Here is a 22303-nt window from a genome sequence, read left to right as displayed (position 1 = left end):
TTTCCAGAGACGTTCCGGCCCTTTCTGCCCCCCGCCCCGCCCCCCAGCACTCGCTTCCTGCCACCCTGGGCGGGTCCGCGTGTCTGTTGTAAAGGGAGCAGCTGGTGGGCGGCCTGTGAGCAGCTGGCTCTGGGCGGTGACCGGCCACTGTCCAGGCCGCAGGACGGGGCGGCGTGCTCAGCGCGTCCTCCTCCCGCAGGCCCGCCCTGGCCTCCGCGCAGCTGACCGGCTTCTTCGGGGCCCTCGACTCGGTGCTGCGGTACCGGGCCTCCGTGCTGCGGGCCTTCCAGGACCTGGGCCGCTTCACCGTGAACGAGACGGTGCTGTCCACCGCGGACGCACTGCTCCTGCTGCACAAGTGGAGCCTCATCGAGCGGGACGGCGAGCTGCAGGGGGCGCTGCGGGCCGCCGCCGAGAGGCTCCGCGCCCGGGACCTGCTGAGTGCGTGCGGCCTGTGGTCTTCTCCCCGCCTCTCCTACCCCCCCTCCCCCCCCCATCCCTCTCTCCCCACCCCAGCAGCCCCGTCCTCCCCTCTCTGAGCAACCTTTCCTTAGCGGGTGAGGCGCAGAGAGCGGGTCCGCGGGGTCGCCTAGAGGGGGCGCAGGGTTTTGGGTCGGCTCTGCCCCACCAGGGAGCCCCCTACTACAGCAGCGGTGCCAACCCCAGTCCAGGGCCAGGGCTCGCTGTGCCGGGGCAGCGTGGCCTCTGAGCTGCCCCTCTGCCCGCCCCTCCACTGCACCCACCCTGGCCTGCAGGGGACACAGTCCCACCCGTCCTCTCTCTCTCACAGAAACGCTCAAGGACAGCAACAAGCCCGCGGCGCCCACCCGAGCCCGAGGCCCTCGGGGCCGGAGGAGGAGGCCTGGGGAGGCGGAGGAGGCGGCCGGCCCCGAGCTGCAGCCGTCCAGCTTGGAGACGTGCAGGGGCCTCCTGAGGTCCATACTGACGCACTGGGGGCCCGTGTTCCCCGGCCCTGCGCCCACTCAGGGGCCCTCGGACCCAGCCGTCCCCCGCAGCGAGGCCGCAGGCCCCATGTGCACCGTCACCGCCCTGGTGGTCAGCTGGGTGCTGCGCGCGGCGACCGAGCACCCGCTCAGTGGGGCTGAGGCTGCGGGCCTCCTGCACTGGCTTCGGGGCCACGTGGGGCAGCAGCCGGAGGTCGTGTCCCAGCTCCTTGCGGACGGTGCGGTGAGGAGTGGCCTGTTCAGGCTGTACAGCCGCCTCTGCACAGACGGGCTGGCGGGGCCCGAGCTCAACGCGGTGATGCTGCCCCTGGCGGCGGCCCTGAGCCCCTCAGGGACCCCCCTCCCCCCGGCTGTGAAGACCCTCCGCCTGGCTTCCCTGGACGACAAGGAGGAAGCCACACGAGGTGATTATGGGGATGCCGTGGGCGGGTGGGGGGTGGGGAGCAGCTCGGCACAGGCTGGGGGACCGTGGGCCTGACCGTGAGCGGGGCCGGGCCTTTGCCTGCGGGAAAGCTTTTAGTGATGCTCATCTCACAGTGGGGGGTGCTCGCCCAGACCTCCAATCCCCCCAGGACGGCCCCTCCCTGCAGGCCAGGGACTTCCCCAAGTGTCCACCGTTTCCCAACCAGAGTTACATTCCACATTGTGGCCAGGTGCGTGTGTGTGTGTGTGCATGTGTGCGCGCACATGAGTGCTTGTGTGTGCCCATGAGTGCGTGTGTGTGCACGAGTGTGTGTGTGTGCACTCGCATATACATGTATGCACACAAGTACGCATACCCACAGTTGCCATGTTTGGCGTTCGGCAGCTGCCTAGGAAAGGCTTGCGTGTGCGAGCGAGTGAATAGAGGCGCTGGAGCCTGAAGGAGGGCACGCGGGGCCCCTTCCCAGGACGCAGGGAGCAGGGCGGGGTGGGCAGCCTGCAGGTGGGCTCACCTGGGAGTGGGTGACTGTCCTCATCCGGCCGCAGTTGGGGACTGAGTCTCTGCTTGTCCGGGGGGCGGGGGCGGGGGTCAGACCAAGAGGAGACTGGCCTACAGCAGCGTTTCCTGCGTCACCAGGTAAGACAGGCTCCTCAGGGAGCAGAAGTGATGAACCAGCAGTTACACGGAGGCAGATGCATTTGTTTATACACTCGCCCACTCAGTGGCCACAGGAGTGCGCCCGGTTCATCGCGTGTCCGTCCCGCGAGGGTGGGTGACGGGCTGTCTGGCCGAGTAGATGGCGTCCTGACGGCCCTGTGTCCTCCCCGCAGCCTCCGCCGCCTTCCTGCTGTCCCTGTACATCCAGGACGTCTGGCTGGGGGCCCAGCGGCCAGACACCCTCCTCGCCCACATCCAGATGGTCCGTGAGGCTGCGGAGGACGCGCCAGGCGGTGACCAGGAGGCCATCGTCGGGCTCTGCGAGGACATCGCTGCCCTGGCCCCGGACACGTGACGCCCTCGCAGGCTCTAGGAGTCCAGGGGTGTGTGTAGTGACCAGGGTCCTGGGGGGAAAGCTCGCTTTATTTATTCGTCCAATAAACAGACTGGAGGGCCTGCGTGAGGCGGCCAGCGTGACGGGGCCGTGGGCTCCCTCGGGGCCAGGGGGCCGCACAGCGGTCAGTGGGCCGGCCCTTTTCCGTTCCTCCTTCTTAGAGGAAACGCCTCAAAGTGAGTGGCTCTGAGCACGCGAGGGCTCCCGGGTAAAGTTAAGCTAAACGGCCACAAATGAGTCACAAAGCGGAGGTGCCTCAGGCGGTCTCTGTAGGAGTCGGGGCGGAGCTCCTTGTAACTGTCAGGTCAGCTCCTGCCGCCGCTTCTGTTTCCTTAAATCCGCGGGGCTGCTCAGAACCGCGCAGGGTGCAGTCCCCTGACCTCTGCTTAGGGAAGGCAGCCTGTGTTTTTAACTTGATAATAAATGTCTATTTTTGTTAAGTTTTTGCGTTTTGCTTAATTGATGTTAAAAGCTATTTTTATTCCACAGAGACCTGCATGTTTGCGGTCAGGGTTTGACTTTTAAGATCCCTCGTTAATTGGTGTCATCGTTGACGCACATGGAATGTGGATGAGGCAGTTTCCGTGTAGTTTAGCCTGTCGCTCAGAGCTCTGCGTGCCCCGCACCCGCACCCCACACAACAGGGCTCCCGGCTTCGTCACTATAGGCCAGCCGGGAACTCAAGGTCGATACCGTGTGCAGCAGTGATGGCGGAGGCTAGAAAGTGGCCGAGTAGGGATGAGTGAGTGGCTATTAAATCTTTATTTGTGTTTATTCTTTTTCTACGCTTCCGAAGTGAGCATGGGAGTGAGTAAGCAGCTGGGCACTGAAGCTCTGCCCCGTTGGGGCTGCTCCCCGGCCAGGCCAGGGGGCTGGTGCTGCTGGGACCAGTGCGGGTTCACACACCCACGGCTGTGCCTCCTGGTGGTGGTTCTTGGCAGCTGTGCTGCTGCTGCTTTCAGGAGGCACGTGTCCAGGTTTGAGCCCCTCGGAGTGGCCGCTGTTCGCTGGTGCAGAACCGTCTCCAGTGGGAGGCCAGCTGGGCTGTGCCCGACATCAGCTGATGCCGTGGGGGTCCCCGTCCAGGGCCCGTTCCCACAGGAGAGCAGGGTGGGCCTGGGGGGCGGTGAGGGGCGAGGCGGAGGGCCCGGATGCCCTGCTGCCTGGCTCGCTGGCTGAGCTGGGTGGGGCCGTCGGGGTCCCCTGGGAGGCCCTGTGGAGCAGCGGGTGCCTCCGGATGCAGAAGGGGAGGCTGACGTGGAGGCCGCAGGGGCACGCAGGGTGGCGCGGGGCGCTGCTCCTGTGGACAGATGGGAGGGTGGGGTCAGGGCTGCGGAGGACAGTCACTCCCCTGCTCCATTGGGTCAACAGCTCAAGTGAGATACATTTTACAATGTACAATCGATGAGCTATGGCATATCCATCGAATTTTGCAGCCATCACCACACTATTTTATTATGTTTATTGATGTCAGAGAGGAAGGGAGAGGGAGAGAGATAGAAACGTCCATGATGACAGAGAATCATGGATCGGCTGCCTCCTGCACACCCCACACTGGGGAGTGAGTCTACAACCTGGGCCTGTGCCCTGACCGGGAATCGAACTGTGACCTCCTGGTTCGTAGGTCAGTGCTCAACCACTGAGCCACACCAGCCGGGCACCACAGTCTGTTTCAGAATATTTTTATCCCCAAAGATGGACCGTCAGCAACAGCCCCTCCGTCTGCCCGAGGGGTGCCTCTTCTGGACGCTCCCCATCAGACTCCCTGGGCCTCGCGTCCTCAGGCTCCCCACGTGGAGCGGCTGTCAGGGCCTCGTCCGCCTCCGGCAGTGCCTTCGTGGATGTGCGGCTCTTCACCGCGCAGCCCTGAGCCCCCCACGCTGCCGCCCGCACGCACCTGTCCTGCACGCACCTGGCCCGCACGCACCTGGCCCCCCACGCTGCCACCTGCATGCACCTGGCCCCCCACGCTGCCACCCGCACACACCTGGCCCCCCATGCTGCCACCTGCATGCACCTGGCCCGCACACACCTGGCCGCGGGAGCCCGGCGGGACATGGAGAGCAGGACGAGGAAGAGGAGAACCACGAAGGCGGCCAAGCTTGCCCAGAAGGCGATCACCACCGAGTCTGCAGGAGAGACAGGTGCGTGTGTGACCCACAGGCACCACGGGGGGGGGGGGGGGGGCTGGGGAACGGCGAGGGCGATGTCCGTCCTCTGCTGGCCTCTGAGCTGTGGGCAGTGAGGGCAGCGGGAAGTGGCTTTGCCCCGAGCCCTGGCCACTGGGTGGTGAAGGGTTGTCTGTCGAGGGGAAGCAGGAATGAATCAGGCAGTGCCAATGGATGCACTTTTTCGGCTGCTGCTGCTGCTCAGAAGGTGGGTTTCCCACCGGCCAAGGCGGCTCAGGGGTTGAGCATCGACCTGTGAACCAGGAGGTCAGGGCACATGCCCAGGTTGCGGGCTCCATCCCCAGCAGGGGGCGTGCAGGAGGCAGCCGGTCCATATTTCTCTCTCCTCCTCTCACTAAAATCAATGAAAACATATTCTTTAAAAAGAAGAAGACTGGTTTCCCTGCTCCCTTTCTCCTTGGGAGGGAGAAGAAAGGGCCCGGCAGCTCCTGTGATGGGCAGCCTCCCCCCTCTGAGAGGCCGGCCGGGGCCTGGTGAGCACCGTCAGCGCAGCCCCATCCCGGCAGCACCGAGCCCGGAGCGAGGGGCTGCGCCGAGCCCCTGCCCGCCCAGCAGCGCGCTCCTTCCCGGGAATGTCGCCGAGGCCTCCCTGGCACCTGCTCTGTGAGGAGCTGGGGGGACGGGCCCTCCGTCTGCTGGGCAGGCAGCTGGGCCAACAGGAGGAAAGGGCACCTGTGCAGCGACCCTGTGGCTGTGTGTGTGGCCGGAGGCTAAAGGGGAGGGGGACACCCAGGAGACACCCTAGACCCGCCTGGGGAGAACCGGCCGGTGGGGTGCCATTCACCCCGTTCAGGAACCTGCAGCCCGTGGCATGGGGGCTGCTGTGCGGTGGCAGGGCCTGCGTGGGCGTCTTTGGGATTAAATGGCCACAGGGGTGAGCCCAGCCAGCGGGCTCAGGGGGTGAGCATTGACCTGTGAACCAGGAGGTCAGGGTTTGATTCCCGGTCGGGGCACAGGCCCGGGTTGTGGGCTCCATCCCCAGTGTGGGGCCTGCAGGAGGCAGCCGATCCATGATTCTCTCTCATCATTGATGTTTCTGACCCTCTCCCTTCCTCTCTGAAATCAATAAAAACGTGTTCTTTAGCACCCAGGTCAGTTCTGTCAGAGCCTCTAACGCAGTGGTTCTCAACCTTCTGGCCCTTTAAATACAGTTCCTCATGTTGTGGCCCAACCATAAAATTATTTCCGTGGCTACTTCATCACTGTCATGTTGCTACTGTGATGAATCGTCGGGTAAATATCTGATCTGCAGGATGGGCTTAGGCGACCCCTGGGAAAGGGTCGTTCGACCGCCAAAGGGGTCGCCACCCACAGGTTGAGGACCGCTGCCTAAGGAAACAGCTTCAAACCCTTGGCGTGGGCACTCTCCCTCCCCCACCCCTCCCCCACCTCCCCTCCCCTTTTCCCACCTCCCCTTCCCCTCCCCCAGCCTCCCCTCCCCGGCCCCCACGGGCTCTGTCTTCTGCCCCTGCCCTGGGTCAGTGTCCCCACCCGCCCGCCCACCGAGCAGGACAGACCTTTCACAGCACAGGCCTGCGGACAAGCCATTGAATCCCACCAGACCCACAGGGGCCGGGAGCTGCTTCCTGGCTGCAGTCCCCTCATCCTGTTCCGTTGAGAAAGGCAGCCGGAAGGAGGGTTCGCTCTCCACCCCCATCCCCCCCGGAGGCCCCTCTGCTCCGGGAGGACAGGACGTCCTGGCCCGGCTGGGAGCTCAGCACCAGCGCCTGTTTCCCAGGGAGACATGCTGGGCAGTGGGAGGCCCAGCCCCAGAGACATCCCTTTTCTCCACCCCCCTCCCCCCACCCCCCTCCCCCCCTCCCTGGTTCCTCCCGTCCTTTCTGGGGCGATACTGGCTGGACAGGGGAGTGAGGGGCCACAGTGGGTTGGCAAGAGAAGGCGCTGGGTGGCGGGGTCGGCTGCATGGCATGTTGGGGGATTTCTCATCCGAACTTGGAGGCAGCACCTTCATTCCATTAGGACAGTTCCTGTTCACAGGAGGCTCCCATTCGAGTCCCAGGTCCTGGCCGATTAATTCCAAGATTTTCCCCTTCGTGGGGACTCACGCGGGGTCACGGCCCGGGGTTCCGGGTTTGAGTTCTAATGATCTCAAACCACCTGGGGTTTTACATCTCTAAAGCCGTTTCCCGTCCGTTAGATGGAAGGATAGTGTGTGTCATACAGATTAATACGGTGAGATGTCTGTACAGTGCACATGCATAGATCCCCAGTCACTGGCTGTGAAATGATCTGTAAACAGAACTACGTTATTCTCTGAAGAGGGTTTGTAGCAAGTGATATCGCTGCATCCTTCTAGCTCACGAGAATAGAAGATGTGCCTTGACTGGTGTGGCTCAGTGGTGGGAGCGTCAGCCCGCACAGCCAAGGGTCCAGGGTTCAATACCTGGGCTGCAGGTTTGCTCCCCACCCCCGGTTGGGGTGGGTGCAGGAGGCAACCAGCCGATGTGCCTCTCACATCAGTGTTTCTCCCCCCCCCCCCCTTCCCTTCCACTCTCTGAAAAGCAATGGAAGAAATACCTCATGTGAAGATTAACAACAAGAAAAGTGAGCTGTGAGGAACTGCAGCATAGATTGCTGGTTGTCAGTCCTGTCTGCCCCCCGCATTTCCGTAGTAACAGAACCCCTGCTGACGACAGTTCTCAGCCTCCCTTGCAGCTAGGTGTGGCATGTGACAAGGTGCTGGCCAATGAGGTGCGAGTGGAATCTTTCCTGCACAGTTTCTTGCAGTCTTTCTGCAGGGGCTGCAGGGCCCCTGCTCCCTGTGTCCCTTCCTATCCTCCTGCCATGGTCTCTGCCCAGAGCATGGCTGTGACGCAGAGCCTGGCGTGGGGCGTGGGCACGGCCTGCGAGGGCAGAGCGAGGAACCGGGCGAGGCTGGTTCCCGAGGGTTTGGGTGCAGGGGGGGGGGGGGGCGCAGCCCAGCACCCGCCCGCAGACGGCTACCTGGGAGAGAAAGCAACTTCTGTTTCACCTGGTGCTCTGTGCGTTGTGACCAATTTTCTGTATTGAATCAGTGCCGGGAGCCGGTCCATCCTTGCTGTTTCAAGGGACCTGGCATATATGGCATATGGTTCTTAATATGTTTGCTCACCTTCTTGGCGCTGTGTTTTAACCAAGGTCACCTCTCCGAGAAAGGTTGAATCCCCAGGTAGGGATTTTCCCCTGAAGTTAGGGAGGGAATAAAACCCCTCAACTAAGTGCCAGGCGGGTAATTAATCCCTTTAACTACGAACAATCATGCTTAAACTACATAATCTTTTCTCCCTGGAATGGAGATAAGAAACGCCCTAACCTTTGTAATAGAGATTGATAGGATTGAATCAACTGGTATAAATACAGATGTAACAAGACAGAAACACTCAGAACTCAGAACAGAATCAAGAAGACAGAACCTACACGGAGCCTAGAGACAGAAGAACTTCGCTGGAGAGAGCATGCCGGAGGATCCTGGAGAGGGACCGGCCTCGGAGCCTAGAGACAGAGCCTAGCGGGAGAACATGGCAAGGGATCCTGGACTGAACCTGACTACAGAGATTGGCAGGAGAACCTGACTGGAACCTGGACACTGAACCTGACTGGAGTACCTGGACAGAACCTCTCTGGAGAGCCTAAGCAGAACCTCTCTGGAGATCGAGACCAGAACTTGGCTGGAGATCCTGGCTAGGCTGCTGATCAACTGAAAGCTGTCTCCGTGTCATTCCTTCTTCGCCGACTCCGTCCTCACCTTTGGGGACCCCTGGACCCGCTGGGGCTGGACCCCGGCAAATCAGTAAAAAAAAAAAACCTGACTTTTTAAGTAAAAGTACTCACACTTACAAATCCAAATGCATACTGACCTTCGAAATAGTCCTCCTGTCTCTACCGTAGAGTTGTGTCAATGTCCCTAACATGCATGTACTGATCAAGCATTAATAAACACTTACAAATTCTTCTTTCGGAATCACCTTCAGGGACACACCCCCATTTTGCTATGTTATGAGATCATTGTTTACTTTTGACACCCGGGTTGTACTGATCGGCTTAATTTCATTCGCCCGACTAACTTCTTCATGATCCTTAGCTATGTCCCCAAAGCAAGTCCACCCTTAAACATATCCCTGGGCCCGGACGGCGTGGCTCAGTGGTTGAGCGTCGACCTGTGAAACAGGAGGTCACGGTTCGATTCCTGGTCGGGCACATGCCTGGGTTGTGGGCTCCATCCCCAGCAGGAGGCAGCCAATCAATGATTCTCTCTCCTCATTGATGTTTCTCCCCTTCTCCCATCCTCTCTGAAATCAATAAAAATATTTTTTTAAATAAGGACATTGATTTCGTTTTGAGCTGGCGGGCAGAGACCATCTCCTCATGAGAAAGTCTCCGGTCCTTGGCGATGCGTTTGCCCTGGACAGACGCGTGTGACTAGTTCATGAAACCCCCGTGGACCCCGACCTCGGGGAGGGCAGAGCCGGTCCCCAGGGCCTGGCCTCTGTTTTGTGTCGTGCTCCTGTGTCTCCTCAGCTAACTTGTTATCTTGCCTGAGAAGCTGGAGTCATCCCAAGGGGTGGCTGACAAAGCCCAGTTACCCAAGAGATCGAGGCTGAAGGGGGGTGAGCCAAAGGCGTTAACTCGTCCGGGCGTCCTTCCTGAGACACGAACCATAGAATCGTTAAGTCATACATCTCCGGGGACGGCAAACTAGCTCTCTCCCGAGTCTGTGCACAGACGCAGGAACCCCGAAGCCTGCAAGGTGAAGACATTCACCTCGCTCACCGAACCCCGGGCCCACGAACCTCCATCAAGAGACCTACGTTACCGCACGGGTGCCCCCGAGTGTCCGCGTTTCTCAGGTGAGTCCCAGACTCACTGAGGACGATGACAGACACTGTCCCCGCTCACTGATCCCTCCCAGCGCGGGCCGGGTCCCAGCCACCCGTGAGCTGTCCAGTGGGTGGAGAGAGAGCCGTGGGGGCCCCAGCCCCGCCCGCTGCCTCCCCGGCCAGGACTCACACTTGTGGGCTCTCAGCTGCCTCTCGTCCACGGGGAGCAGGTCCAGGTAGTCCAGGTAGTACTCGTAGCCGAAGGAGGGTGCCGAGGCGTTGCTGCTGTTGGCCGTGGCCATGGCTGCACTGGCGTGTCCGGCACTGGGCAGGCCGCGGCGCGATTGGCCAACCGGCCTCTGTGAAGCGGCCAAGTGTGTCTGTGGGTCTTGGGCCCAAGGCCGCTGCCGGCTGGAGCCATTGGCTGGAGAAAGGCCGGGACAGGAGGGGGGAGCGGGGGGGGGGGGGGCCTCGCCTGCTGGGCGCACTGGGCCCTCCCTGGCCCCTTCCTGACAAGGCTCCAAAGCAAACAGCTGCGGGCGGAGGCCCGGGCGGCCCCAGCGCTTGAGGGGGGACGGGGGGAGGGGGGACGGGACTGCAGACCCTGGGCCTGGAAAGGGGGGGTGCCGAGCAGAGCTGGGAGGACGCCCCTTTCTGCCTTAAGCAGATAAAAAAGTGAAATTCCGAGTGGAGGCCTGGCGCTGCCCTGGGCACACGCTGAGGCGCTGGCCGTGGAGCAACCACCGTCACTGGCTCAGAGCCATCGTCCGAGGCGGCGACGGCCATGTGGGCCCTGAACTGTGACCTCGCTCATGAACACACGGCGTTCGCGAAGCCAGAGCAGCCGCCCCTACCCAGTGTCCCCCGTTTTATCTAGGCCCCCAGGACCCGCCAGGCAGCTGCCCGGGCTCAGACAGACAGAGGGACGGACGGGGTGGTTTGTCTGGGCCGAGGTCCCACATGATGGGCTGAGCTCTGGGGACACAGGCCCCACAGGTCACCGCCCGGCCGAGGCGCGCAGTCTGGGGGCGTCTCCAGGCTGGAGAGGAGCAGGGCGACGTGAGCACTCAGCCTCCGAGTGGGGGAGCTCAAACACAGCATTGGGGCCTCTCCCTCCAGCACCCCACTCCCATGTTCTCCACGCAGGTCACACCGCGGAGGGGAGCGGCATGGACGTGTAGACGGCAGCCAGGAGCTCGGCCTTGTGGGGGGTGAGCCTGCAGCGGCCCCGTCCACGGGGCGACACTCCCCGCACGTGCCGTGGTCAGCAGCTCCGTGAAGGTTAGACCTCGGTGGGCATGTCAGCAGAAATCATTAATCCCACATCTCAGGGGGCAAACTCCCCCGCCCCCTCCGCACACAGACAGAACCCCGAGGCTGCCATGCAAGGCAGTGGGCCTCCCTCCCTGGAGAACCTCAGGCAGCTCCCACCTCCAGCTCCATCACCGCCCCACAGCCCGTGCTCACACCCACGCACACACATGCAGACACACCTGTGCATCCACACACAGACACCCACATACACACCCACACAGCATGCACACAGACACGCTCATACACTCATGTGTGCACACCCAGGCATGCACGTGCACACATTCACACACACATGCACAGAGGCATGTCCTAGGCATGGACTCCTGTGGTTGTGGAGGCTGTGGGCTGGAGGCCTGAGAGCCAGAAGCCAGGTGGGGGTTGCATGGAGTTCACTCCGCTGTTCCTGCTGCTTTTGCAAATGTTTGAAATGGTCTATGATAGGAATTTATTTTTTAAAAGTCACGCACACCCTACACTTACTTTCATAGTCCTCCTAGAGGCCCGGTGCGTGAATTCGTGCACGGGTGGGGTCAGGCCGGCCCAGCCCCAATCAGCAGATAGAGGCCAGGCCTGTCGGGAGGAGGAGACAGCGGGAGGTTGGCCGCTGGACCTGCCCCCATCAGGGCCCAATCAGGGCGGCCGGCTGGGGGGCGGGGCCACAGGTGAGTGGCCGGCGGGCCCCGCCCCCAATTGGGGCGGAGGGGCTGCAGGTGACTCAGGGAGGAGCCACAGGCAGGTGTGTCCCCCTCCGCCTCCGGGGCAGCGGGGGCGGCGGACTCGCTTTAGGCGCACGGTGACGGCCTCGGGGACGAGCTGCTGACTGTCCGGGCGCTTCACTCCCTCAAAGACACCGCCGCTGCGGCCCGCAGCTGCACACCCCGCGGAGGTGTGGCCCCCGCCCGCAGCCTCCGCGCAAAGCGACGGAAACCTCACGCACGCGCAGCGCCACCAGCCGGGCTGGGCCGGCAGCGAGCATGCGCACTAGTGGGCGGCTCGCCGTCCCTCCTCCGCCAGGCCCCGCCCCTGACGCCACGGCCCCGGCTGGGCGTCGGCGGTCTGGGCCCGCCCCCGCCCCCGCCCCGCGCACGCGCACTGGCTCCCCGTCTCCCGTGGTGCCCCGCGGCCGGCTGGTTCGTCGCGATGGCGGGAGCTCCCGCGCAGGAGAGCTGCAGAGGCTGCACCTCCGCCAGCTGCGCGTGCGGCGACCGGGGCGCATGGAGCGAGCCCTCGCTCCTCAGCCGGCGGCTCTCGGGGGGCTCGCCGGGTCGCCGGCTGCTGGAGCAGTGGACGAGCGCGTGGGGCTCCCCGAACGGGCCCGCGGCGGACGCGGAGCGGACGCGGAGCGGGGAGGCGGCGGCCGCGCGGGACGAGGACCGGCCGCTCGTGTTCCTGTGCGCCGGCTGCCGGCGGCCGCTGGGCGACTCGCTGAGCTGGGTGGCCGGGCCGGAGACCAGCTGCATCCTGCTGCGCAGTCAGTGGCGGGCCCCGGGGGCCGTGCTGGGCGGGGGGTGGGGTGCTCCGGGGCCGCCAGGGTCGGTGAGAACCGACACCGGGAGGTGCGCTGCCCCGCCCCGTGCGCTCGCGAGTGACAGGTCCCTTCCGTGGCCTCCCGGTCCGTCGTCCATGCATCGGTAGCGGTTGGATCAGCATCCTTGTGAGCGTTCGTAAAAAAAAACAAAAAAACTAAATTCTAAGCATTTTTTGTAGCCGCCCCGGAGCCCTCCCAGGCAGGCTGATGTGGGACCTTCCGCCCTTCCGCTGCCTGCTTCCCGGGGGGCGGGGGCGGGGGCTCAGCACTGACGTCACAGGCGCATCCGCGGGCGCCCGGCGGTCTGAGTGTCCGGGGTGGTGGTTTGTAAAGCGAGCCTGCAGGGGGCGCCCCAGGAACCCGGGGCGGAGGGCAGTGAGAGGGGGCTCCTGCCTCGGTCCCACCCGCAGGCTCCCGCCCGCCTGGTTTGGTTGCTTTCCTCGTGTTTGTTTAGGGGAGCGGCTTACTACGTTTTTTCTGAATTGGTGTAAAAATGGCTGTTCTTCTTGGCTTGTGGGCTTCCAGTTGAAGACTCCTTCCTGGAGTGAGACACTGGGGAGAAGGGCGGACACCGGTGCCCGCAGTGCCCGGGAGCTGTTTGCTGCCCGCTGTTTCCCGGCGGGAGGCGTCGGTTCACGGACCGTGATGGCCGGTCCGGCGGGTGTGGCTCGGGCTGAGCGTCCACCTGTGAACCCGGGGGTCAGGGCTGGATTCCCGTGGGGCACCTGCCTGGGCTGCAGGCTCCATCCCCAGCAGGGGGCGTGCAGGAGGCCGAGCCATGATTCTCTCTCATCGGTGATGTTTCTTTTCTCTCTTCCTCTCGGAAATCAATAAAAAGATATTTTTTAAAAGAAACAGTAAATTGCTGCGTCCCTTTTAGTGGTTAAACAGAAGCCGAGGAGCAGACATTTCCATGGTGATTTATTGGGATTAGCCCTTTGATCGTGGGAGTCACTATGTGCAGAGGGTGCGAGAGCGGGGACCTGCCCTGCTGACCCCCACACTGAGGTGGCCCCCGCGTTTGTTCCCATCTGGACTTGCCGGGGGCTCCCTGCATGGACCAGCTTATTAACCGTGTGAACTGTGAGCACGCTGGAGGTTGTAGTGTGTATATGTTAAGCATGTATCCTTTTGGTCCACACACACATTCTGGATGTTCTCCGTATTGGTGTATACGGATGTTCTTCACGGATTCAGCAGGTGCTGCACCCTTGCTGACAGGGAGCACGGCCTGGCGACGGCCCCTCCCCTCTGCGGGTTTGAACCCCGGCCTGCCGCCTACCAGCCGTGTCTCCTTGGGCAAGTTCCTTAGCCTCGCTGCCTCTATCTTCTCTGTAAAATGGGGATTTTACAAACTGATGTGACAAACCCACCCCAGTCCCCAGTGGAAGACAAAATGGACTCTTGGATTAATTTTCATTCCCTCCTGCCCCAGTGTGAGCAAGTTGAGTTATTTTTACTTTGTCAAGATTCATAACACGTACATACTATTCCGTAGCTATAGCGTGATCATTAGCTTTTTAAAAAATACTGATTGAAGGGAGGGAGGGAGAGTGTGGCCTTGTCCTTTTGCTTATTGATGTGCTCAGCAGTCGATTCTCTTACAGGTGCCCTGACTGGCCAGAACCCACAGCCTCCTGTCGGGCGATGCTCTGAGCAGCTGAGCTACGGGCCAGGGCACCACTGAGCTTTAATGTAACGTTGACGTGAGCTCGTTTCCCAAGTCCGGGGCTGACTGGCACGCGCCGGCTGAGGAATCGGGTCTCCTTCCTGAGCTGGGGACTTGGTTACAGGCATCGCTTGCCCCCCCTCCTGAAGAGCGCTCAGATGGGCTGCTTGGGGGTGTCTCTCGTCTCTGTGCGCGATGGCCGCCTGGCTGTGCGTGCAAGCCGGGGTCCTGCTCGCTGCTGTGGCCGGCCTGGGGCAGCGAGGACTCGGCCTTGGGGCCGGTGTGGCCCAGGAACGGAGTAAAGATCAGACTTGAGGAGGAAGGAAGGGCCGACAACGCAGGGCCTTAGGCTGTTGCACAGAATCAGAGTCTCCCAGGCAGTGAGGATGAGGACAGAGAGTCAAGGTGACACCCAGTTCTGGTCTGAGCGCCTGGAGGGTGGAGTGGAATGTGGACTCGGAGGAGGTGAAACCGAGACGCTTTGGCCGTTTTAGGGGGACATCCCCCCTCACCTCCCACCCCCACCCCACCCCCGGCTTCAGGGCCCGGCCCTCGGGGTGAGTCTTGCCTCTTCTCGGGTCAGCTGTGACCCCTGCGCAGTCACGGCCTCAGTTTGTGGCCGCGTCCTGAGGACCCTCGGTGACACGCAGAGGACGAGGCCTGGAGATGCCCGCGCTGGCTGTAGCGTCTTCCCTGGTTTTGATCCCGGTTTCGCTGTGTCTGGCAGGTTCTCAGTGGTCTCCGCATTGAGGTTCTAATTGTTCCACGTTTTACTGTCCATTGAATCTTCCCTCCAACTTGATTCATTTTGTCCATTTGAATGGTTTTCTGGGGACATTGCTTTAAACCACCCGCCAGAGAGAGAGAGAGAGAGAGAGAGACTTGGGGACTCTGGGCTCTTATTTTTTCTGGTCCTCCGAGTTCCACATTAAAAGTTGAGTTAGAAGTTGTCTAAGTGTCTGTATCTGTTATAACAAACCGCACGGACAAGTCCCTGGTCTGTTTTCTAGGTGTTTCCAGCAACGTTTCTGTGGATAAGGAGCAGATACTGTCCAAACGGGAAAACGAGAATGGCTGGTGAGTGCGGCTCGGTCCACGTGAACGTGGATGTGAAAGAAAACCTTTACTTCTCAAGTAGAATCTCCGAAAGGGTTATTACCCGTGAGGTCACCTGGGGTACTCCCCCCCGGGATCGGTGTGACAGCCCGAGGGACGCACCGGTTCTCGGGTGATGGCAGCCCGTCAAGTTTGCGGGGGGAGAGGGTTGGTTTCTAAAGGCTCACGGGGACCCTCCCTCTCCGGGCTGTGGGGCCTGGTGCTGAGGAAACAGAAAATAAACCGAGAAAAGAAGACACCTGTGTCGTGAGCTCTCAGCCCAGCGCGCCTCCAACCAGCGCCACCCACCGTTCCATGTCAGGGCGCCCGTAGGAAGTGCTGCTGTCACACAGACAAACATGCACACACGGACACATACACACACATACGGACACTTACACGGACACATACATGCACACAGAGACGCACATACGGACACATGCATGCACACACGGACACTTACACGCACACACGGACACATGCATGCACACGCGGACACTTGCACACACTGACATACACGCACACAGAGACACACACACACACGGACACATACACGCGCACATGGCCTGTGGTGGTAAAGAGACAAGGCTATGGCGGGGCCAGAAATGACAGCAAGGCCCCTCCCCCCGGGCAGGGACCGCGTTGGGCACCCGCCCCCCCTGCTGTGATGGCACCCTCACACACCGCATGGGCAGCTGTGCCTGTGTGTGTCCCGGAGCCCGTCCCGCTGGTGTTGGTGAAATAGCGTCAGGTGGCACACAGACCAGTAAACGTGTGTTTTCAGTGTATTTTCAAATGCTGGTTTTTCACTGTAGCAACGCTGGGCTGTTGAAGTCAAAGAAAGTCTCCTTCCGTTAAAAACTACTCCAGGGGAATGCAATCCCCGTGCAGGCCGGGAGTGTGTGGCTGTAATGGAGAGCGCTCTGGCTGCAGGTGGTCACCTGGGAAGCCGGCCTTGGGCTCGCTCCCGTCTGCGTCTGGAGAGGAACAGAGGAACGCTGGGCGGCCGGGGCGTGGCTGAGGCCACAGGGCCTTCGGTCGCTCGGTCGTAGAGCCAGGACAGCGCCGCCTCTTCCTGCAGAGCCCGCCCTCCCGCCTCCCAGCGCTGGTCACTGTGCCGTTGCCTTCCTCATTCCTGTCGCCCCTGCACCTGCTGTGCTGTCCGGGCTTAATGTTTGTCATTTATCGACTCAGAACCTTTATATTCTGCCGGAGGTGTCATTGCTGAGCCTAGACAGTAACTGAAGACAGCGACAAGGAAAACAAGTGTGATTAGCCCGTGGGTGTGGCTCAGCTGGTTGAACGTCACTGGTTCTAGTCCTGGTCAGGGCACATGCCCAGCTTGTGGATTCGACCCCTGCTCAGGGTGTGGTGCTTCTCTCTCTCTCTCTCTCTCTCTCTCTCTCTCCCACTCTCTCTCCCTCTCGCTCTCTCCCTCTCTCTCTCCCCCCCCCCACGCCCCCCCCCCTAAAATCAGTTTTAAAAAACGTTAGTCGCCAAAACCGGTTTGGCTCAGTGGGTAGAGCGTCGGCCTGTGGACTGAAAGGTCCCAGGTTCGATTCCGGTCAAGGGCACGTACCTGGGTTGCGGGCACATCCCCAGTAGGAGATGTGCAGGAGGCAGCTGATCGATGTTTCTCTCTCATCAATGTTTCTAACTCTCTATCTCTCTCCCTTCCTCTCTGTAAAAAATCAATAAAATATATTAAAAAACAAAACAAAAAAAAACGTTAGTCAGTGCTGGCTGAGGCATGCTGCTGGCTGGCTCTGGGCTGCGGTGTGTGTGCCCTTGTTGCTAGGAGCCCGGGAATGACTGTTCCTCATACCAGCACCTCCCTGTCGTCTCCCTTATGGGTGTGGCTGAGGGCGGAGTCACTTGAGCAACCTCAGTGTCTCCTGCGTGTGAGCAGGGGCTGCTGGGGCAGGTGCCGCCTGGTCTGAGCACGTCTCTCCCGCAGCATCCTGGAGGCCCTGCGCTGTGCGGGCTGCGCGCTGTCCCTCGGCTACATCTACCGGTGCACGCCCGGCCACCTGGACTACAAGAGGGACCTGTTCTGCCTCGGCGTGGGGGCCACGGAGAGGTGAGTGCGCGTGGCCAGCGCTCTGGGCGGCTCGTGAGCAGTCGGTGTGCGGACACCAGTGTCCACCTGTGCGAGCGCGTGTCCAGGTCACAGTTTCTGGCCGCGAAGCCGGTGACGGGAGCGTCTGACGCTGTGAATTGTGCGGAGGAAGCGCCGTGAGAGCATTTCCCAGAGTGATGCCGGCGCAGTGGCTGCTGGGTCGGCTCTGATGGAGCCGGACCGTGGGGATCAGTCCGTTTTGTCCATTTGATTCCCCCTCAGTGGTCAGCCTCCTCGGACGTCCAGGAGAAATGGGGATTTCACAGCCGGTCGGTAAGGGAGGCCTTGGTGCTCCGTGACGTGGGCACCAGGTCCAGCTGCCTGTGTCTCAACCCCGCCTGGCATCGTCCTCGCGCTTCCGAGGGCCGAGAAGGGCTGCCCCCGGGTCTCCAGGCAGCCAGGCGGGCTGGGGCCTGGTGGCAGCTCAGTGTCTTAATGGCCTTCCAGTCCCTGAGCCGTTTTATAGGAAACACGAAGTTAAATAAATCCGTTGGCCTCACTGTACCTCCGCTCGTCCTGGGCAGGACGCGGCCTCACCACCTTAAAGAAAGACGCCTCTGAGCCTGCGCGTCTGGACGGACGGACGGACAGAGCCCGTGAGAGAGGAAGTGCCTGGGCGTTGGTCCTCCCGGGTGTTGTCACTCCAGAGGGGTTTCTTAGATTTCCTTCTTTTATTACACTTCTAATTATGCTCTGATAAGGGAAACTGGAAAGGCTTCGATAAACATTTTAAACCGGGAGCAGTGCGGGCGCGGCTGGTGCTGCAGGCCTGGTGAGAGCACAGGTCCCCTGTTTGCACGCGCACAGAGGCCCAGTGAGCGGGCGCCCTTGGTCCCGTGAGGACGTGACATGGATCCGTGACGAGGGAGGGAGGGAGGGAGGGGAGGACGCTGTGAAGGCGGGAGCTCTCGGGGCTGTGGGGCTGGTGCAGGATCGAAAGGGACGCGTCTGTGGAAGGAAGTGAGGGGAGGACTCAGCCCAGGACCCACACGGGCGCTGCTCTGGGCGGAACCCTAAGGCGAGGAGCCTGGTTGGTTTCAGCCGTGGGCGCCCTCCGCCAGGGGCACTGACCGTTTCCTAAATCCCTCGGTGCCTCTTCCGTTTCCCGCCTCATCGTCCTTCCTCCAAACAGCTGGTTAGTGCCCGCAGTCCCGCCTCCGTCCGCTTTTAGACCTTTCATCAGCCGGGCTGCCCAGACAGGCCCGCTGATTCCAGCAGAGGAGTGACGGGAGGCTGCTGCAGGGGACAGGCTGTGCTGACTGAGTGCAACCGAGCCCGTTTTCTGGGAGCTCCTGGCCCGTCCCCCTCGCTGCTGAGAGTTTGTGGGTTCCCGGCGCTGCTGCTGCGCCCCTGCCGGCCGGTCCGGCTCTTCAGCTTCTCTGGAGCGGCGTCTCGGCCCCGGGAGGCCAGCAGGGAGCGGGGGGGTGACTGTGGGAGCTGCCAGGTTGGACTGGACAGATTGCTATTCACTAAAAGGCCGACGTGAGAGCGCACGCTCCCGGGTGTCACGTACAGAGACTTGGCGGTAGGACTTTGAACTGTGAGCGCTAACGCTTTGCCGCCGGCTTATGCCCATCATGCAGGGCCGTCGCATCGGGGGGATGTGTAGGACTGTCTGGACCACACTTGCATGGCGGGAAACGTGACGTTAGGTGGGACAGCTTTCGACGGGCTGGTAACAGACACAGCTCTGTGTTCACTGGGTGCTGACACGTAGTGTAATAGACTTAGAACTGAAACATCGTTCGCGAACGCAGGCTCAGTACCTGCTCGCTCCGTCTCTGACTCCGTGGTGCAGTTATGTCCTAGGGTCCTCCGAGAAGCAGATCGTGTCGGACGACCAGGCGTTCAGTCTTGAGAGCAGAACGGAAATGGAGAACTCGCTGAAGCAGGTAACTGCCCGCGCTCTGTTGGAGGAGCCCCCCCTCCGCGCTGCCTCTGGTCCCGGCGTCAGAGGCTGTGGTTTGGGGACAAGTTAAGCTAAAGCTCAATCAAAAGAAATAGGGAAGCCATTTCATGCCAGGCCAGAGGGCACGGCCTCCAGGACGGTCACACGTAGAAATCTCTCTCCGCCACACGGCTCCTCCACTGGACTCGGTTCTCACGGTGGAAGCAGTCGTACTTGTGCATGGTGACACCTCCTGGCAGAGGCAAGATGGTGAGGAGTGAATAAGAGCTGCCGAGCCTGCCCGTGTGGCTCAGTGGTTGATCATTGACCTCTGAACCAGGAGGTCACAGTTCGATTCCCGGTCAGGGCCCAGGCCCAGGTTGCAGGCTCCATCCCCAGTGGGTGTGCAGCAGGCAGCCGATTGCTGTTTCTCTCCCTCTCCTTTTCTCTCTGAAAATAAGTAAAAGCCTATTTTCAACAAAAGAAACCTTTCTTTAAAAAGCTGTCAGTTAGAGGTTGAGAACTGTTCATAGGCTTATGTGTTATTTAAATAACATTTAGTTTAAGTGATTTCACTGATACACATGGACTATCTGTGTAATGCACACATTCAGAAGTTGTATCACTGATGTGTATCTAATCACTCAGCCATGTCTGATTTCAGTCGCAGTCGTGTGATTGTTAATCCCCTTTTTCGCTGCAACAGATGGAAGACGTTTTGAAAATCTTGCAGACAAAGCTGCGCGACGTGGAAACGAAGTTGTCCTTGGCCAGTTCCAGGTCTGAGCTGCGCCCCTAGTGCCCGCGGCTCCCGCTGAGGTCGCCGTTCTGGCTGCCACTTCCCCGGACGGGGGGCTCTCGTTGGCCGGGCACCGGCGTGTCCGCGCACCGGCACCGGGAGTAGCTGTGGACTTGCTGTTGGGCTCTGTTTGACGGTGAAGAGATGACTGTTTCCCGTGTTGAGTTTTACACCCGTTTTGTGACACTTGCTGGGAATAGAATGCAGGAGCGTTTGTTCTGATCAGGAACGGCCATGCTTTTCTGACCTGTTTCTCCTTGTATCACGTCCGTCTTCAGTTTGTACTTGCCCGCCACTCCCCTCGGTGCTGAGTGAGATGAGCGCTGCGTGGCTTTCCGGCCCCGTGCGGCCGGGTCCTCTGAAACGCCCACAGCTCTGGGGAGCAGCAGGGCTCATCTGTGGGGACTGGAAACCTGCCGGGAGCCGAGCTGACGAGCTCATAGCGGAGCCCCGGCTCCTGCTCCTGTGGTGCCCGCCCGCCCGCCCATCGGTGCTTCCAGAGGGAAGCGGTGTCTCCCAGGGCGGCCTGGGGGTTCGTGTCCCGTTTTCCGTGATGTCAGACCTGCAGGGCGCACGCGAGGCTCAGTCAGGACGAGAATAAAGATAAAAGCAGCGCTTCAGGGTGATTGTGACGGACTGGATTGTGGCGCGTGAGCCAGAAACCCAGGGCCCACCTCCACTCCTGCACGTGGCGTGTGCGTGGCCTGCTCAGGGTGAAGGTCGCCCTCTGTTGGGGTGCGGGTGTGGGAACTCACCTCACCTGCTCTGAAGCTCCCCATTGTTGCTGAGATGACTTAGAGCTGTAACGGAAGTCCTAAGGGGACGGACCGGCCATCCAGTTACTGCCTCCTGCTGACCAGTGGCCAGCAGCCGCCCGTGTGTGGAGCGAGCGAGCCCTCTGCCTCCTCACGGCTGGGGAGCCCGGGAGCCAGCTGCTGCCACACGTCTCGGGCGCTCGGTGGCACCTTCTCCAAGTGCGTTTGACGAGGGAGAGTCTCGCACCAAGACCTGCCTGCTTTCCGGGCCGGGGCGGCCGCTGCCTGACACCTTCCCGGCCGCCCCGAGAGGCACGGCGACTTTCCTCAGTGTTCACGCGTGACCACGGCCACTTGAGGGTGACTTGTCTCCGTTCCTCGTGCGTTCGTGTGGGGTCTGTCCCCGGCCACCAGGTCTGGGCTCACCCTGCCCGTGAGTCCGCGTCCCCAGGACCCGCTGGAGCGAGACGGGAGGTGCTCCCTGCGCCCCAGGGAGAGGCTGGGAGGCCGAGCAGACCCAATGCGTGGCCTCGGCTGTAAGTGCGTGTGAGGACGTCCACGGCTCTTGCCCACGAGTGGGCTCTGCCTCCTCCGCAAACTGTTCCTAAGTTTCCACGCTCAGGTGCCGCGTGGGCGTCACTCTGTGCCATCCGTGTCCACGCACCATCCGGGCACCAGGTGGGCAGCACGGGGCCTCCTGGTGGAGGGGAAGGGGTGGGCAGGTGGGCAGCACAGGGCCTCCTGGCGGAGGGGGAGGGAGTGGGCAGGTGGGCAGCACGGGGCCTTCTGGCGGAGGGGTGGGGGTGGGCAGGTGGCGGTGTGACTGGGAAGAGGCTCCCCTCAGCCTGGTTCTCGGGCAGGAGCCGAGGGCAGCGGAGTCCCGGTCCAAGCCCAGTTCCCGCTGATCAGCCGCGTGGCCTGGGGCAGGTCACTGCGTCCCCGGAGACTGTCTCCCTCCACGAGTCGGGGAGCCTCTGGCTCAGGCCACAGGTCGGCCGATGACACTCGGACGGAGCAGCAGCCCCTCTTGCCCACAGTTTCCGTTCCCAGGGTTTCAGTTAACCTGGGTCCGAGAGTATCGAAGGAAAAATTCCAGAAATAAACCATTTATACGTTTAAATCGCATGCTGTTCTGAGTATGTGATGAAATCTCGTGCTGTTGGCTCCGTCCTGCTGGACGTGACCCGTCTCCATGCCTGGACGCTCGGCCCGCTGGTCACTCCGTTTCCGTCTCGGTGACCGGCGGACTGTCGGGGTGTTGCCGTGCTTGTGTTCAAGGCACCCCCATTCCGCCTGATGAGCCCCCGTGCAAGGCGGTGACGCTGCAGGTCAACGCCCGAGAAGCGGGCAGTGTGTGCGCCTGGGGCTGGGCCCGGGTGAGGCAGCTCACAGGGCCTCTGCAGCGCGAGCATCTGCGACTGGCGCAGCGCCCACCTTGGACGGAACGTGTTGTAGAAACCTGTTCACATGTGACAGCGTGTGAGAGTCGCTCTCCAGTGGCTAACTACTGAGCTTTCTTGTCAGAAGTTCAGGCGGGAAAGAACCCACCACTTGCTCTGCCCGTGGCCGGGGTGCGGAGCGGAGAGCCGGGGGGCAGTTGTTGGCAGCTTCACCTTCGCCATCGGGAGCGTTTACACCCGAGAAAGCAGGCGCCACAGTCAGGACCCCGGGCGGCGGGTGCCCAGCTCAT

At 61.5% G+C, this 22303-nt stretch overlaps 3 protein-coding genes across 6 annotated transcripts in view; 2 read left to right on the top strand and 1 right to left on the bottom strand.

Annotated features, from left to right (window-relative positions):
* Window positions 1-2890, top strand: part of URB1 (URB1 ribosome biogenesis homolog) — a 42943-nt gene extending 40053 nt beyond the window's left edge. For 2 of the 3 annotated variants that reach the window (XM_059686316.1, XM_059686315.1), the window contains exons 37-39: window positions 200-441; window positions 791-1369; window positions 2220-2890. In XM_059686316.1, the coding sequence (XP_059542299.1) occupies window positions 200-441; window positions 791-1369; window positions 2220-2401 (1003 nt within the window). In that variant the 3' untranslated portion in view covers window positions 2402-2890. Of the gene's footprint in view, window positions 1-199; window positions 442-790; window positions 1370-2219 lie in introns of those variants that run through there. The other variant, XM_059686317.1, reaches the window with a different exon arrangement.
* Window positions 2891-3190: 300 nt separating this feature from the next.
* On the bottom strand, window positions 3191-10118 carry MRAP (melanocortin 2 receptor accessory protein). Of its 2 annotated transcripts, none has more exons than XM_059685938.1 (3): window positions 9637-10118; window positions 4473-4569; window positions 3191-3740 (listed from the first exon to the last, which is right to left on the bottom strand). In XM_059685938.1, the coding sequence occupies exons 1-3, from the start codon at window positions 9746-9748 to the stop codon at window positions 3497-3499; spliced, it is 453 nt and encodes a 150-aa protein (XP_059541921.1). In that variant the 5' UTR covers window positions 9749-10118; the 3' UTR covers window positions 3191-3496. The 2 variants fall into 2 exon arrangements, with proteins under 2 accessions (XP_059541921.1, XP_059541923.1); XM_059685940.1 differs by lacking the exon at window positions 9637-10118 and adding an exon at window positions 6147-6227.
* Window positions 10119-11870: 1752 nt separating this feature from the next.
* Window positions 11871-21733, top strand: MIS18A (MIS18 kinetochore protein A). Its single transcript, XM_059686314.1, has 5 exons — window positions 11871-12231; window positions 14968-15034; window positions 17010-17132; window positions 18970-19063; window positions 19766-21733. Exons 1-5 carry the CDS (start codon window positions 11901-11903, stop codon window positions 19856-19858), a joined length of 708 nt encoding a protein of 235 aa, XP_059542297.1. The 5' UTR covers window positions 11871-11900; the 3' UTR covers window positions 19859-21733.
* Window positions 21734-22303: the final 570 nt, after the last annotated feature.

The sequence above is a fragment of the Myotis daubentonii genome, chromosome 3, assembly GCF_963259705.1.
Source record: "Myotis daubentonii chromosome 3, mMyoDau2.1, whole genome shotgun sequence".
NCBI lineage: Eukaryota > Metazoa > Chordata > Mammalia > Chiroptera > Vespertilionidae > Myotis > Myotis daubentonii.
The sequence above is the reverse complement of the archived record's forward strand: the minus strand, read 5'-3'. Positions and strand labels throughout refer to the sequence as shown.

What these genes read in the sequence shown, in the direction of transcription:
- MRAP (XM_059685938.1), bottom strand. Translation starts at nt 9,748, where the DNA reads ATGGCCACGGCCAACAGCAGCAACGCCTCGGCACCCTCCTTCGGCTAC. An exon ending in GCAGCTGAGAGCCCACAAGT is followed by an intron (nt 4,570 to 9,636) that starts GTGAGTCCTGGC and finishes TCTCTCCTGCAG; the next exon opens with ACTCGGTGGTGATCGCCTTC. An exon ending in CGCCGGGCTCCCGCGGCCAG is followed by an intron (nt 3,741 to 4,472) that starts GTGTGTGCGGGC and finishes ATCTGTCCACAG; the next exon opens with GAGCAGCGCCCCGCGCCACC.
- MIS18A (XM_059686314.1), top strand. Translation starts at nt 11,901, where the DNA reads ATGGCGGGAGCTCCCGCGCAGGAGAGCTGCAGAGGCTGCACCTCCGCC. An exon ending in CAGCTGCATCCTGCTGCGCA is followed by an intron (nt 12,232 to 14,967) that starts GTCAGTGGCGGG and finishes TCTGTTTTCTAG; the next exon opens with GTGTTTCCAGCAACGTTTCT. An exon ending in CGGGAAAACGAGAATGGCTG is followed by an intron (nt 15,035 to 17,009) that starts GTGAGTGCGGCT and finishes TCTCTCCCGCAG; the next exon opens with CATCCTGGAGGCCCTGCGCT.